The sequence below is a fragment of the Squalius cephalus genome, assembly GCF_949319135.1.
Source record: "Squalius cephalus genome assembly, chromosome: 14".
NCBI lineage: Eukaryota > Metazoa > Chordata > Actinopteri > Cypriniformes > Leuciscidae > Squalius > Squalius cephalus.
In genome coordinates this window covers 22,103,857-22,119,516 of record NC_137135.1, presented here as the reverse complement: position 1 = coordinate 22,119,516, position 15,660 = coordinate 22,103,857, and the positions used below count along the sequence as shown (strand labels likewise).

The following is a 15,660-nucleotide window of genomic DNA, read 5'->3' as shown; positions in this document are numbered from 1 at the left end:
AACATATTTATCTGTGTATGAAAATGTAATAAGGCAAGTCTTTGTTTCATTGCAGTCAAAACATGTAGAGAATCATGGGTGTTGAAGCCCATCCTCCAATGCATAAACCTGACGGTGTTTCTTAACACTGCAATTACATAATTGCTCCTTAGACACAGATGCTAACCATCCATTTTGGTGGTGTGTGTGTGTGTGTGCGTGTCCCTTCACAGCTATTACACAACATGACCTCAAATCCTCTACATGAGCATTAGAAAAACCATCACAAACAAAACTTGTCTCAAACCTTTTGTCCAGTGTTGGGGAGTAACTTACTACAACTGGAGAGTTTCTAACTTCATTACAATTTTAGTAGGCTGACATCTGTTTTCAAAAAAAGTTTTGAATAGTGAAACTTTTTGTTCATGATACATTAAATAAAATAATGTTAATTTATACAACCTGAAATGTTAAAAATGTGTTTCTTTACACTTCCATTCAAAACTTTGGAGTCACTAATGCTCTTATGCTCACCAATGTTGCATTTATTTAGAAGGGGGGGGGAATTATATATACATATATATATATATATATATATAGTAAGTGTGTCACACGATTCTTCGGTTTTCTTTACGATTATTTAGTTTATGTAATGTAATTAACATTAACCAAGAATATTAAAAGCTAAAGTGTTCACTGTTAGTTCATGATGCCTAATGCATTAAAGTTGAATTGAAACTTACTGTAACGTGTTATCATTAAAGTTTCAAAGTGCCTCCCCAACGCTGCTTTTGCCATAATATTATAACTCTACTGGTAATGAGAGGATCGTTTTATTAAATAAAGTAGTCGTTTTACCAGTCAAATAATTATTATTTACGCCCTTAAAAATCCCAACAGCCTATGCTAATCCAGTGTCAACCTACTTCAAACAAGGAGATCCGCTGCAGTGCAGGTGTGCAGCTCCAGTATTGCTGACCTCTCCTAACCCTTCCAGCCACGTTTGATAAGGGGTTTCCCTTGCTAGAGCAGCCAGGACTGTGTCACTGGATCCGGGTTTGCTGTGTTGAGCTTTAGGCTGGGGATGTCTGAGGCATTGGCTGGCATTAACACTAATGGCCCGGATTTACTGCTAAAACAGGGCTTCTACCAGGGTGGTCTTTCACCGACTTAGGGACGCATTCTTCCATGGCAGTTTGGGCTTTGTGTTCATCTCAACTAGGCCACTGTCTTTTTCTCTGAACTTTTTCTCTCTCTCTCTCTCTCTCTCTCTCTGTGTGTGTGTGCGCGCTGTCTGTCTCTCTGTCTCAGGTACTTGTTTTAAAGTTATCATTGCCACTGAAGCTTGAGTGTACCATCAATTAAGACAATCCAGAGGCTGTGTTTGTTCATGTTCTCTGCCAAACCCTTTGAGCTCTGAGGAGCACACGAAAGGAAATCTAAAAGAAGCACACCTCTCAAAGCAAAGAAATGCCAAAGAATACAGACAACCAAAACTGAATTTTATGCCTCACCACCACAGTTACAACTTCAAACAAACTTTCAAGTAGACATTCATTTATAATGAATCTTGACTCAGTTGTTCATACTTGCACAGGTCACAATGACGTTTTATTTGTTCACTTGCATTTCCACATGAGAGGAATTCCATCTGACAAAGTCTTCATCTTGACAAATCTTGATTTACCTTCGCACATAAATCACTGCAATTACAAAGTAAACTGACATAAATACGTTTACATTTCAAAAGCGTTACAAGTGAGTTTTTCTTCATTCAGATCAAATCAATTTGTCTCTCAGTCTTTCACAGTCACGCTCGATAGATCTTGACCCAGATCTTACATGGTCCAACCAGTTAGTCATCTCTTCTTCAGCAACTGGGCCACCTATGTGTCTAACAATTTGGTTAAAAGAAAATGTTTCAGATGCATGGCATTTCTTGTACAGGGAGGTTTTTCATCCTTAAGGTTAGACGAAATTATAGAGATATTATATGGGCAAAAACATGAAAAAAAATTTGTTTAACTGGAAGATCCCCTCACAACATTGCATAGTGGCCAAGGCTGTTTTGCACTTTCATCAACAGCACTGTCGCCTAGCAGTGTCACACATTTAAACACACAGGTGCACCCCCACACACATTTGAACACCCTTGCACACATTAAATATAATAATTAAGGGAGAAATCTTTTGATCCACATCTAAATATTGAGGAAGGCAACTCAGCCCCTTTGACATTTTTTCTCTTCCAAGCTATATTTGCTCAGCAATATTTACCTATGCTGGCATTTCCGTTGTTTGTCAATTTTCCTTATGAGGCTGTCGTGCCTGTCGGAATGATGCACGGTGCTGACTACACATTTGGCAGGGTAAATGCCTGATATTTGCCTGGACCAAGCTCATGTGAGAGGAATATGTCTCATATCTGTCATGGTAAGCACACAGGACAAATCGTTATTCTTCATTAGAATCTGATACGCCATTGCTGTATTTGACTTTACCTTCTATTTATATGTCAATCACGTTGATGAAAAACACACAGCTCAATCAAAGGTCACCACATTTGTGATAGACAAGTGACATTTAAATTGGCATGGAATCAAATTTGAAGTAAAATGTAAACTTTTAATTGAAATAAAATACATTTGTTCATTTAGCAGACACTTCGACAAAACATTACATATAGCCCATGTAGTATATCAGTCGAGTGGGCCTATTAGCCTACGCTGGAAGCTCTTTGAACGATTCAAACTCAAACGTTACTTTGATGAATCAGAATTGTGATAGGCGGATTCGAAATACAGCTTCACAAAGGTAACATTGATAAAAGTGAGTAGAACTTCTTACTATCTTACCAAAGTTGTTACCATTGTCTCTAGAAGTACAAGAGTACAAGGCAATACCTACAATGTTTTGTAGAACATATCATTGAACATTTGTTTGTGTTCGGTTAGTTTCAAGTGTTTCAAAAGAGCAAGTCATTTTGCAAAGCAATTGGTTAAATAGTTTGAGGTTTTGAAAAGATAATTGTCAACATGAAATTAATTATTGTCCTATATATATCCCTCATCTGTCCTCATAATCTTTATTCAAAATAACTTCTTCCTCTTGTACATCTCTTCTTATCTAATGGCGTTTGCCGGCACGAGGGTGGGACATTTTCCCACATGATGATGAGATCACAGCAATAGCAAACCACAACGATCCAATCAATTTCTGATGGACAAAATTAAGTCCGTTTTATGCCGACCTTAAATTCTGAGCGAAGAGTCATGTAATCCACTGTAGAACCAGACATCACTTTTTATGATTCTAAACAATCAACACTACATGCATGTTTTTATAGTTGACAGATTGCCAAGATAAATGACTTTATATAATTTCACAATGCTGACCCCTGTTTTTATCAAATAAAATAGCTTTCCTATGATTTTCAAAATACTGATGCTAAAGCTCGAAACTAAGATGTTTGCTACTTTTAGCGCCACTACTGATCCTGCCCACTAACTGAAGGGATGCAGTCTGAATGGTCCAATATAACCTAGTGGGCCTTTGTAAATTTATCCCCTACAAAATGCCCTGCATCTACAAATGAGCGCACTGAACAAGCACCTGTCGCTACTTGTCTTCTATCTTTTGATGTCTCAATTTTTTAGTGATCTTTCTCAGTTTCAATGGAGAGAGAGCAACGAAGAGTCACAGCTTTGAATCTCTGATTGATTGCACAATTTGGCAGGGGGTGGGGTAAACGTGAGGGAGAGACTTTGCTTCATTTTTCCATTTTACATAAAGATGGAAAAGGGGGAGGGGGATCTGCCAAGAGTATTCATTTGATCTGAATGGAACTACAATTTATTCCTGGACAGCCATCCCAGTTCATCATGGAGAGGCATTCCCCAGCCAGCCCTTTGTCTCTGGTTCTGACAGGCCACAACTGCTATTCTAACCCTCAAGAGCATGCTATATTAAATCAATATATAATATTACCAAGGTCAAAATGCAACCCGTGATCAGCTGCATGTTTCCCCAACCCCTAGTGACACGCACCCATCCATCTGCCTATGACAAAATTCTTTCTGTTTTTCTAGAGGCTTCTCTCACACAGCATGTCCTACTTGGAGACAATGAAGGTCAGATGATAATATTATTGTAGATGAGGATGAGAACTGGTGGATAGTGGTTTCAAAGGGAAATAATGGTACATATTTAAAAGAATGGAGTCCTGGTGGTTTGCTCTGTAATGATGTTGAACATAAACACAAGAACATGGATATTCAGCCAAGTCTGAAATGAAATACAGGTTAGAGTCAAACTGAAGAAACTTTGTCTTAATTCAGACAAAAGAAAGACAAAAGGAGTGAAAAGGGATGTTTTGTAGTACAAGATTGCCATCTACTGGTAAAAGAGAAAATACACAACCAAATCAAATTCAAATCAAGCTTTACTGTGTGAAACAGTAACATTGTGACTCAATGTATATTCCTTGAGAATATATACATAAAAAAATATATACACTGAAATAAAGCTTCTCTCTGCTGTACATATGAAACCATTCTATATGAAACTGCTGTGTGATGTGACAATTTTTTATGTTTACTGTATAATTATGTTGAACAGGATTCGGGGCCAATGAGATCTGAACTGTGGAGATCTGTTTACTGTTTAGTATTTGACAACATTGATTCTTCTTCCCTGGATGTAATGTCCGAACAGAATATAAACACTGTTCTGTTTGAGGAAGACAGGACGCTTCCTTCATTTCACATATTGATCACTGTGCGAATACTGAAAAAGAGAAAGTGTGTATATATATATATATATATATATATATATATATATATATATATATATATATATACACACACACACACACACACACACACACACACACACACACACAATTATTAGTCAATGTAAAGACTTCTGTGTGTCGTATATGAACATTTTGATCAGCACAACACAAGATCGTTAGTAGATTCACAGAACTGACCTTTTTCCAGTAATCATGAGATCGAAGGCATGGTTAACCTGATCTAAAGTCATATTGTGTGTCACAAACTCATCCAGCAGAAGTTTCCCACTCATATAATCCTGCACCAACTTGGGCACCGCCTCAACACTCTTCCAACCTGTTAATCAGATAGAAAGAACATTACATTTTTCTGAGTGTCTTCCACCTAAACAACTCACATTACTGTAATAAATAATAAAATAAGAGAGGACTGTTAAATGATTAGACCTAATTCTCCATATCACATAAAACTGGTACTGCACCTGCAACATACACATCAGAACACGACCATGAGTGATATTTTAATTGATCAGGCATGCTTTTACCACCAAAATAGGAGCCTTTCAGAGTTTTTCCAAGCAGAATATCCTCAGAGACCAGAGTTAGTTCCCCCATCCGGGTCCAGCCCACCATCACACAGACTCCCCCTGCAGGACTGCACGCTTCCACAGCAGCCCTCTAATTGTACGATAAGATTCATTAGTTTATATGAATCCGGAACAGTGATGTTTTTCTATGACTATGTGATTTGCAATAGGAAATAGAACTGTTTGACCATAAAAGTATTCCTAAAATTGAAAAAGGTATATAATAACAATAAAAGATAAAGCTTCAAAAATCATTGTAAATGTAAAAGAATAGCAGAGTCCACACCACAACTTTAACAAAAACGGCACAGAGGAACGATATTGGAATCACTTTCAGAGCTATTTTTGAGACAGAGATAACTGCAGGTTTGAGTAATGGGAGCTTCAAAAGGTTCCGAAAGGTACAGAATGCTACAAAAGAAACTAACCCCTAACCCTACCCCACACCCCAACAGGCAGCTTTCACCACCAGTTGTGAAGACCTTTCCTCCCATTACACCAATCTGCAGATAGGCTACTCACACTTGGGATTTTTTCACAGCTAATGAATGATAAAAACATTGACAGCCAATCAGAATCCATCCTAATTTAAAGAGCTTGAGCATTTAAAGCGGCAGACGACAAAACTGCAGAGTGCTTATCATAAACAAAGTTATCGTGCGTTGGTGTGGACGTTAATATCGTTATAGTTATAGTTATCTTTAGGGCTGTCGCGATAACCGCAGCAACTACGATATTCGCGTGTTTTCTTTTTCATAAGGCTATACCCTTCTTATTTTGAACTTCGTGCATGTGTATTGAATGTTAAATAAGTTAATAAAGATAACACGGCTGTGTTTATCATGGTGATTTGTACAGAGGCTTCGTGGATTTGCACTTAAGAAGACTAAACAGACAGTGATTGAGAGAGACTGAGCGCATGCGATTGCCTGCATCTGTCTTTGATTTCACATCTTATATATTCGTGAAAAGTTTGCGTGTCCAAGGAAAGCTAAACATTTGTCGTATCGCTATTAAGCTACTCAAAATTACCGCAATGGAAATTCTGTCACCGCGACAGCCCTAGTTATCTTTGTAGTTATTATTATTGGTGTGAAAGGGCCTTAACTTACCATGACACCCACGTTCCCCACACACTCAATAGCAAAGTCAACGCCACCATTCGTCAGCTCCCTGAGCACCTCCTGAATGGGTTTATTGTGGTCTTTAGGGTTCACAAACTCAGTGGCCCCAAATGTCTTGGCGATCTCAAACTTGTCTGGGTTGATGTCAACGGCGATGATCCTGGTGGCACCGGCAGCCTTGCATCCCATGACCGCTGCCAGTCCGACAGCTCCCAAACCAAACACCGCACATGTAGAGCCAGATTCTACCTGGGAAAGACAATGCCAAACTAGATGGTGAGATGTTATTTTTATTTCATGTTTCGCCTTTTTGACGTTATGCCAGTAGAAATCACACACACATTGCCTGTGTTCACTGCTGCCCCATATCCTGTAGACACTCCACAGCCCAGCAGACAGACTTTGTCCAGCGGAGCGTCTGGGTGAATCTTGGTGACGTTGTCCTCTGGCACAACAGTATATTCAGAGAAGGTGCTGATACCAATAAACTGATGAATCTGCTGATTCTTACAGGTGATCCTGCTAGTGCCGTCAGCAAGAACACACTGCTGAGTTTGCTCCCTAGGAAATAAAGAGATTCTTAATGCAACTGATATCACCCACCTCATAAATGTAGTCTATGAGTTTAGGAGAACTTAAACAAAAAAGACAAACATCACTCAGTCACGACAACTCACCAGTTTTTGGTGCAGAGGTTTGTCTTTGGACTCATGCAGCGTTCACATTTTCCACACTGTGGCACGACTAGAGTAATAACTTTATCTCCTGTAGATAAATGGTAGAATGCAGTTATAAAGTTAAAGCAAAATTGTAAAAACTATAAAGCAGATTTATTTACATACCTTTTATTTTAACAAAAATATTTTGTATCACTACTAATCTATTTATTTGCTCTTTTTTCATGTTTTTGTTACATTTTGTACTCATGCTTAGGCTAATAAAGGATGATTTCAGGACCAAAAAAAGACAATTCAGTATACAAATATTACAAAGTCATCACTGTCAGTTACATTTTAAATAAAGAATATATCAATGTAAATTGTATTTTAATGTATATGTATATGTCTAAACTTACAAAAATAGATCTATTGAAATAGATATCAATAGATTGGCAGAAGTTTGCAAGTTAAAGTTAACACAAAAAAAAGTCTCTTTGATGGATTTACCTTTGGACATCTTTGTGACGCCTGGACCAACACTCTCCACCACTCCTGCCCCCTCATGTCCCAAGACCAAAGGAAAGGGCTGGGGATTCATAGTTTTACCAACCTCATACAGGAAAGTCCAGTCTGTGTGGCATACTCCAGATGCTACTATCTGACATGGGTCAATTGAAAGTCATTGGTCTGATACATAAATAGTGCCTGGCTATTGATACAACATCAGAATTGCGTCTTTATGCAATACTACATATATGTGTTGTATGTAAACAGATTACATACAGACTGGGTTAATGAAGTGTAATGGACATACCTTAATTCGAACTTCATGTGCTTTGGGAGGGGCAACCTCCACTTCCTCAATGGAGAGTGCTTTCCCTGGTTCCCAGGCCACTGCTGCCTTGCACTTAATCACCTTATAAAAAAATCTTAATGCGATTCATTTCACAGTCTTAAAAAACAACATCATTTTTTGATGACAACTATGTGAGGATTCTCTTTCCTTTATGTCCTTACCTTGCCCTCAGTTTCCATGATAACCACACACTTTTAATACAATGAATCGTTTCCAAAGTTGTCACTAAACAGCTTCCTAAAAGAACATGAATGACAATTAAAACTTGAACGTGTTAACGTTTTTTTCTTTCTTTCTTTTTGTACAAGCCGACCAAGAGGGGGCAATATATAAATGATTTTACAGAGACGGGAGCTATTCTGTATTATTACCCTTCAGACTTTATCACCAATGGGTTTAAATGATGAAGCGTTATTTAATGTAATGTTATAAAATAATGGTATTTGTATTTTCTATGTATGCATTTATGTAAAATGTAATATTTGTGATGTTATAGATAAAATGATAAATTGTGTCATTGATTGTTATTGGTGGCAATTTGTCACGATGTGTTAAAAAAAAACCTGATTGGCCATTTTAGATTTTAAATTGGATCATCTTGTAATTGTCTGCTTGTGTATGCCTGATGAAGGACATGGGACCTGATACGTTGTGCTTAATAAAGTATTTTTTCATATTTTTGCAAGTGCAGATAGTGTGCGGTGTTATTTTTTAGATTTTATTTAATTTTTTGGCTATCTCTTAATTTTTTTCCAAAGCACCTATCGATTACCTGAAGTTGTGTGAGGTTAATTGTCCATTGATGTACAAACCGACATGGAACAAAAAGTTTGTGTGAATGTATTGTTGCACAATTTTAAATAGTTGTGATGCCATATTTTAAGTTCTATCCCACTTTAGCTTAACATGTTAGATGAAAGGGGACAGTAGGTTTCATGTAAAGTGGATCAATTTAAAGCTATTCTGATGGATTATCATCATTAAACATGTTGTCATGATTTACCTTTATGAACCATATCATACATTAGTTAAAGCCTAGATATTTAACTAATATTTATATCTGCACACAGGCATGAGGTTGCATATATGGTGGCATATGCGTTTCTCACCCTTGTGTGGTGTAGCAATAAGGAAGTATGAAGTGTACTATATCATATGTCACATGCATTCTTGTTTTACATTACAAACCATGCAACCCTTTTCATAGCAGAATGATGTTTTGAATGTTTTTAGAAAACCATACACATTTCTTTTCATTTAAAAACACTTCACTTTACCTTAAACAAACGGTTCAAGTACAAACAATTGCCTAATATTATTGTACTGACACTATAGTACATATGTTTCGAATTAATTCACATTGAGGAGGATTGTGACATCCCTCAAGGCTATAAAGTAGTTTACCATATTTAAAACACATTCAATAAAGCAGATGAATGCATGCACAGATTTACAGTATATGTTTGCATTCTATTTATAACTTACATTCAGAGCTGTTTTTGTCAGGGCTCGGGAGAGGATCTGCTGGTACTAGTGTACTTTGTACTGGTGCACAGCTGCTATATGATTATTCAAAGCATGTGTTACTGGATGAGTGACCAATCCAGAAGCTGAACCAGCTGCTGCCTGCATGTGATTGGATAACCCACAGATAACTTATGGGTCAGCCTTCCTCTTCCCAAAAGCAAAGTAAGTTTGATTGTGATCAGTATCGAATGAAGCCCCATGGAAACTAGCAACACTTGTGGACGTGTGGAATATAAACACAAGAACTAATAAATATTCAACAAATATTAGCCTAAAGCAGTCTGAAGGCACACAGAAGGGAGGGATACTTACTTCTCTATACAGTGCACAATGAGTGACGAGAAATGAAGCAAACAAGGTGCAAATGCAGTGCAAGCATGCCATTTACTGCTAATAGAGAGAAGATACAAACAAATCAAATTCAACAGATTTGGCTTTATTGTGTGGAGCAGTTTCTGATCATAACAGACATGTTCCTTGTATTCTTCTTGAGAATATAAACAAAGAACAATCAATGCGCTGTTCAGTGAATATGACTTTTCCTATCCTATACCTTTATATCAGTGCGCCTGTGCTATAGCTAAGGACCTTTGGATTAGCAGATACAGGAGATAATCATTGTCTAAACATAGGCCTATCTCTCTTTTCCTGTGTACATATTGCAAAACAGTCTTTTATTATGGCAGTTAACTGTCAAAATAACAGCAAAAAATGATTTCTTAAACTTTTCACTTACACTTATGACATTGATTCAGCCTTTCATTTGGATGGTGCATGTTTTTTTAGAGAGGGAGATGAACCCACCTAAAACACTGATATTATGTGTTCTGTTTAAAGGATATTGGGAATCTCCTGTATTTCACATCTCAATCACTGTCCGAATACTGAGAAAGAGAGAAAGATATCGAATTACATAGACGTTTAAAAATAAATATGTTTTGCATTTCATACATAGACTTGAAACAATTTTATATATTATACAATATTATCTTCACTGATAACACACACACACACATATACATATATATACACACACACACACACACACATACATATATACATACAGTATATATATATATATACATACAGTATATATATATATATATATATATATAAAAATAGTCATCCATGTATGTTTTTTTTTATCTCATCATTTGTAATCAAAGTGTAATTTCTCTCCATCTTCCTTTTATAAAATATATGAACATTCTGATCATTCTGAACATTACAGTAAATTGCAAAATGATTAAGCATTCAAGATAAGCAACATTTTCTGGTGCTTTTCATCACAAAACAAATCCATGATTATGTTCATTAGTAGATGCTAATACCGTACAACTGACCTTTTCCCCCTGGTCATGAGATCAAAGGCCTGGTTAATCTGATCTAGAGTCAGTCTATGTGTCACAAACTCATCCAGCAGAAGTTTCCCACTCATATAATCTAGAACCAGTCTGGGCACCGCCTCAACACTCTTCCAACCTGTCAATCAAAAGGGTAATTACTTTATAATTATTATTAATTTTTCACATTTACCATGCAAACAGCTCACACTACCCTAAATGCAGGGGAAATTGCCTTGGGGCAATCGTGGCATTCACCTCCAAAATAAGTGCCTTTCAGAGTTCTTCCTAGCAGGATATCCAGGGGGGACAGAGAAAGTTCCTCCACCTCAATCCAACCCACGATCACACAGGTCCCCCCTGCAGGACTGCATGCTTCCACAGCAGCCCTCTGGTCAGAGGAAACCGTATTAGTTCAAGTAACCACAGGGCACATACAGTAAATGATTTTCTTCTACATGGCAAATTGACTTGTTCTAACTTCAATGTTGTTACTATAAGCATCTTTGAAAAATAAACAGCTCTACTAATAAACTTCCAGTTATTGGAATAATAATACACACTGGTGGTTATTGGAACTTACCATGACACCCACGTCCCCCACACACTCAATAGCAAAGTCAACGCCACCATTCGTCAGCTCCCTCAGCACCTCCTGAATGGGTTTATTGTGGTCTTTAGGGTTCACAAACTCAGTGGCCCCAAATGTCTTGGCAATCTCAAACTTGTCTGGGTTGATGTCAACGGCGATGATCCTGGTGGCACTGGCAGCCTTGCATCCCATGACCGCTGCCAGTCCGACAGCTCCCAAACCAAACACTGCACATGTAGAGCCAGATTCTACCTGGGAAAGACAATGCCAAACTAGATGGTGAGATGTTATTTTTATTTTATGTTTCGCCTTTTTGACGTTATGCCAGTAGAAATCACACACACATTGCCTGTGTTCACTGCTGCCCCATATCCTGTAGACACTCCACAGCCCAGCAGACAGACTTTGTCCAGCGGAGCGTCTGGGTGAATCTTGGTGATGTTGTCCTCTGGCACAACAGTATATTCAGAGAAGGTGCTGATACCAATAAACTGATGAATCTGCTGATTCTTACAGGTGATCCTGCTAGTGCCGTCAGCAAGAACACACTGCTGAGTTTGCTCCCTAAGAGGCAGAGAAAAATTTCACATTTTCTCAGAAAGAAATGATAAAATGGATACAAGGAATTTTACATAACAACATTAGCAACATGAAATATTAAGAAAAGTTTCTTCTTGAATAACTTTTTAATTAATAACACTCAATTGTATTAAATAAATAAAATTTAAATCATATTTAATAATATTGAATGATCATTCCATATAAAACAGAAATGCTAACCAACTAAAGTCAATCTCTCAAAAGCAAATGTTAAAAAAATATAATAAAGTCCCAGACAACAATGTTTTTCTTGTATCCTAACCAGTTTTTGGTGCAGAGGTTTGTCTTTGGACTCAGACAGCGTTCACATTGTCCACACTGTGGCAGGAACAGAGGAATGACATGATCTCCTGCAGATACATGGTACATGATAATGTTTATATATATATATATATATATATTACACACACACACTGTTTTTTTTGTATTTTCATATTCTATTTTATATTTTCAGTTTTATATACACACACAGTATAAACCTTTGTTTTACACACTTCTATTCTCATGTTTCAAAAATTAAGTGATTACAGTTTTTCTCAGTCGCATTTCTCAGATCATAACTGAAATTGTCAAAACTACTTGTTCAACCTTCACATCATCTAGTCACTTGTGCACATCATTAAAGCAATTTATCATTCTTTTGAACAAATTGCAAATGCTTTGGTACATTCATGCGATTGATTATGTACAGTTGTCTGCTGTTTCCTACATTATCAATTGCTTATGTCATGTTGCTTAAAATGTTTTATTCTGGTTCCCTGTTGAATAGTCTTACCCCTCAAAAAATCCCATATACAGCAATGTGTCAGTTTGTACTGTTAAAATTGATATATGGCATACAGATAAAGTGCTGTCTTGTGCATTTTTAATCATTGTCATCAAAATTATAGCCATAGTTTACATCTGAAAATAATGACAGAGTACGCTGTTATATTGACAACATGACTAAGAATGTTGTTTGCGAACAATGAAACAAGGACTTGTCATTTTGATGGTACTGATATGTTCATTGACATTGGCAAATATACTAATACTTACTTTTGACAGATGAACTAAGGATTTTGAGCAAGATAAAGGCTTTTGCAGGTAATCCATTGTGTGGTGCTGTTTGTACGAATTGTTTTGAGAAATAAACTTACTGGTTTGCAAATCTTAAAGGGATAGTCAAAATGAAAATTCTGTCATCATTTACTCACCCTAAAGTTGTTCCAAACTTGTATGAATTTCTTTCTTCTGCTGAACACAAAAGAAGATACTTTAAAGAATGTCGGCAACCGAAGAGTTGATGGACCCCATTGACTTCCATAGTATTTTTTTTCTTCTCCATACTATGGAAGGCAATGGGGCCTTGGGCCTGTTTGATTGCCCATATTCTTTAAAATATCTTCTTTTGGGTTTAGCAGAGGAAAGAAATTCACACAAGTTTGGAACAGCATGAGGGTGAGTAAATGATGAGGGAATTTTCTAAGGAAGATTCAAGAAATGTACCAAAGCGACTGAGAAAAACTTAAGATGATGTCATTGAGAAATGAGAAATCCATTTCCATTTATAAACATTTCATATATTGTTAGAAGTAAAAGAAATATTATGTTCAAGTGTTTATGATTGATTTTTGTTTTGTTTTTGTTTTTTTGTTTACCTTTAGACACCTTTGTAACTCCTGGACCAACACTCTCCACTGTTCCAGCTCCTTCATGTCCCAGGATTAAAGGAAAAGGCCGTGGCTTCATTTTAGCAACATCATACAGGTAAGCCCAATCTGAGTGACACACCCCAGATGCTGCTATCTGACAATGATTGATGAATAGTCTTTGCTCAGTGAAATAAAATAATACTTGGTCCCTTAAAAGCACAATAAAAAAATAAGATTAAGAAAAAACATTTTTTGAAAGTAGTATCCAGAATAGTGTTACTGGTTATCCCTTATTCTCAGGCATTTTTAAAAGTAGTCGTTTTTTTTTAAAAGTTTGTGCAAGTCTACATTTATACTATATGTAGCCTAACATGAAGAATATAACAAACCTACCTTAATTCGTACTTCATGTGCTTTGGGAGGGGAAACCTCCACTTCCTCAATGGAGAGTGCTTTCCCTGGTTCCCAGGCCACTGCTGCCTTGCACTTAATCACCTTAGGAATATATATATATATATATATATATATATATATATATATGTGTGTGTGTGTGTGTGTGTGTATATATATATATATATATATATATATATATATATATATATATATGTATTTATATATACAAAATAATTATACACAGTACACACACATATATTATGTAAACACAGACTTTTATTTTGGATGCGATTAATCGCGATTAATCTTTTGACAGCCCTAAAGTATATATATATATATATATATATATATATATATATATATATATAATTTTATGTAAGTATATATATATATATATATATATATATATATATATATATATATATATATATATATATATATATATATATATATGGTGAATTCATGTTGATTGGGACACTTTCTCCCAGTCATCACAATGTTAAAATATGTGTGTGTGTGTGTGTGTGTGTGTGTGTGTGTGTGTGTGTGTGTATGTATATATATATATATATATATATATATATATATATATATATATATATATATATATATATACACACACACATTTCTCTTGTATATATATATATATACATACATACATACATACATACATACACACACACTCGACAGTACTGTTGAAGTTTGGGATTAGTAAGGTTTTTTGTTAAGAAATCATACTTTTAATTAGAGTATAAAGTCAGATAAGACATTTATGATTCAAAAGATTTATATTTAAAATAAATGCAGTTATTTTAAAAATGTTATTCATTAAAGAATCCTTAAAAAAAATTATCATGGTTTCCACAAAATTTCAACATTGAAAATAAGCTGTTTTGAGCACCAAATCAGCATATTAGAATGATTTCTGAAGCATAATGATGTTTTTAAAATTATAATTATATTTCACACTACTGTTTTTACTGTTTCTATCTTATTGAATAACTGCTGCATTGGTTGACTCTTTTCAAAAAACACATACATTATACAATACATTCATTTCCTCTTATGTCCTTACCTTACCCTCAGTTTCCATGGCAACCACACACTTCCAGAAAGTCAATCTTTCCACTGTGGTCGTCTGTCTGCTATAGACAACGTTGCAGAAACAGAACATTTATGACAATTAAAACGCTGAAACAAAAACATAAATATTCTGCTGATGATTATACAAAAAAAAAAAAAAAAAAAATTATTCCTGTTAAGAATGTTTCACTGCCTCCTAATTCTAGTACTAGTATGCTAAGTTTTAGTAAGCTACTGTACAATTCAGCATATAAACACATAACATTTTAACATTTAAAAAGACATTCAGAGCAGGAGATGCATGTTACTAATAGCTACTCTTAACTCACTCAATGACTAGTACTTTTATCGGGGTTCAAGAGAATGGTGTTGTTATTTTTGTTGGCACTTCTTTTCTGCTTTGCATATTCAGAATTTGGGATGCTGGCCAGACATCTTATGATTGGCTTACCGTCTTTCTTCTGCGTAACGGTTGCGGAATCAAAACAAGT

General features: G+C 35.9%; 2 protein-coding genes across 8 annotated transcripts; both read right to left on the bottom strand.

Annotated features, from left to right (window-relative positions):
* Nucleotides 1-1,467: 1,467 nt before the first annotated feature.
* Nucleotides 1,468-10,385, bottom strand: LOC307171308 (alcohol dehydrogenase class-3-like). Of its 4 annotated transcripts, none has more exons than XM_079892846.1 (12): nucleotides 10,329-10,385; nucleotides 9,837-9,914; nucleotides 9,483-9,671; nucleotides 8,159-8,234; nucleotides 7,956-8,057; nucleotides 7,649-7,799; nucleotides 7,160-7,247; nucleotides 6,824-7,043; nucleotides 6,471-6,731; nucleotides 5,317-5,449; nucleotides 4,970-5,108; nucleotides 1,468-4,764 (listed from the first exon to the last, which is right to left on the bottom strand). In XM_079892846.1, the coding sequence occupies exons 4-12, from the start codon at nucleotides 8,174-8,176 to the stop codon at nucleotides 4,740-4,742; spliced, it is 1,137 nt and encodes a 378-aa protein (XP_079748972.1). In that variant the 5' UTR covers nucleotides 8,177-8,234; nucleotides 9,483-9,671; nucleotides 9,837-9,914; nucleotides 10,329-10,385; the 3' UTR covers nucleotides 1,468-4,739. The 4 variants fall into 4 exon arrangements, with proteins under 4 accessions (XP_079748972.1, XP_079748973.1, XP_079748975.1 ...); XM_079892847.1 differs by having other exon boundaries at nucleotides 9,483-9,623; XM_079892849.1 differs by lacking the exon at nucleotides 9,483-9,671.
* Nucleotides 9,941-15,581, bottom strand: LOC307171310 (alcohol dehydrogenase class-3-like). 4 transcript variants are annotated; one of them, XM_079892851.1, is made up of 10 exons: nucleotides 15,499-15,581; nucleotides 15,162-15,231; nucleotides 14,087-14,188; nucleotides 13,700-13,847; nucleotides 12,322-12,409; nucleotides 11,804-12,023; nucleotides 11,451-11,711; nucleotides 11,126-11,258; nucleotides 10,868-11,006; nucleotides 9,941-10,408 (listed from the first exon to the last, which is right to left on the bottom strand). In XM_079892851.1, the coding sequence occupies exons 2-10, from the start codon at nucleotides 15,177-15,179 to the stop codon at nucleotides 10,384-10,386; spliced, it is 1,134 nt and encodes a 377-aa protein (XP_079748977.1). In that variant the 5' UTR covers nucleotides 15,180-15,231; nucleotides 15,499-15,581; the 3' UTR covers nucleotides 9,941-10,383. The 4 variants fall into 4 exon arrangements, with proteins under 4 accessions (XP_079748977.1, XP_079748978.1, XP_079748979.1 ...); XM_079892852.1 differs by having other exon boundaries at nucleotides 13,700-13,902; nucleotides 15,167-15,231; XM_079892853.1 differs by having other exon boundaries at nucleotides 15,167-15,231.
* Nucleotides 15,582-15,660: the final 79 nt, after the last annotated feature.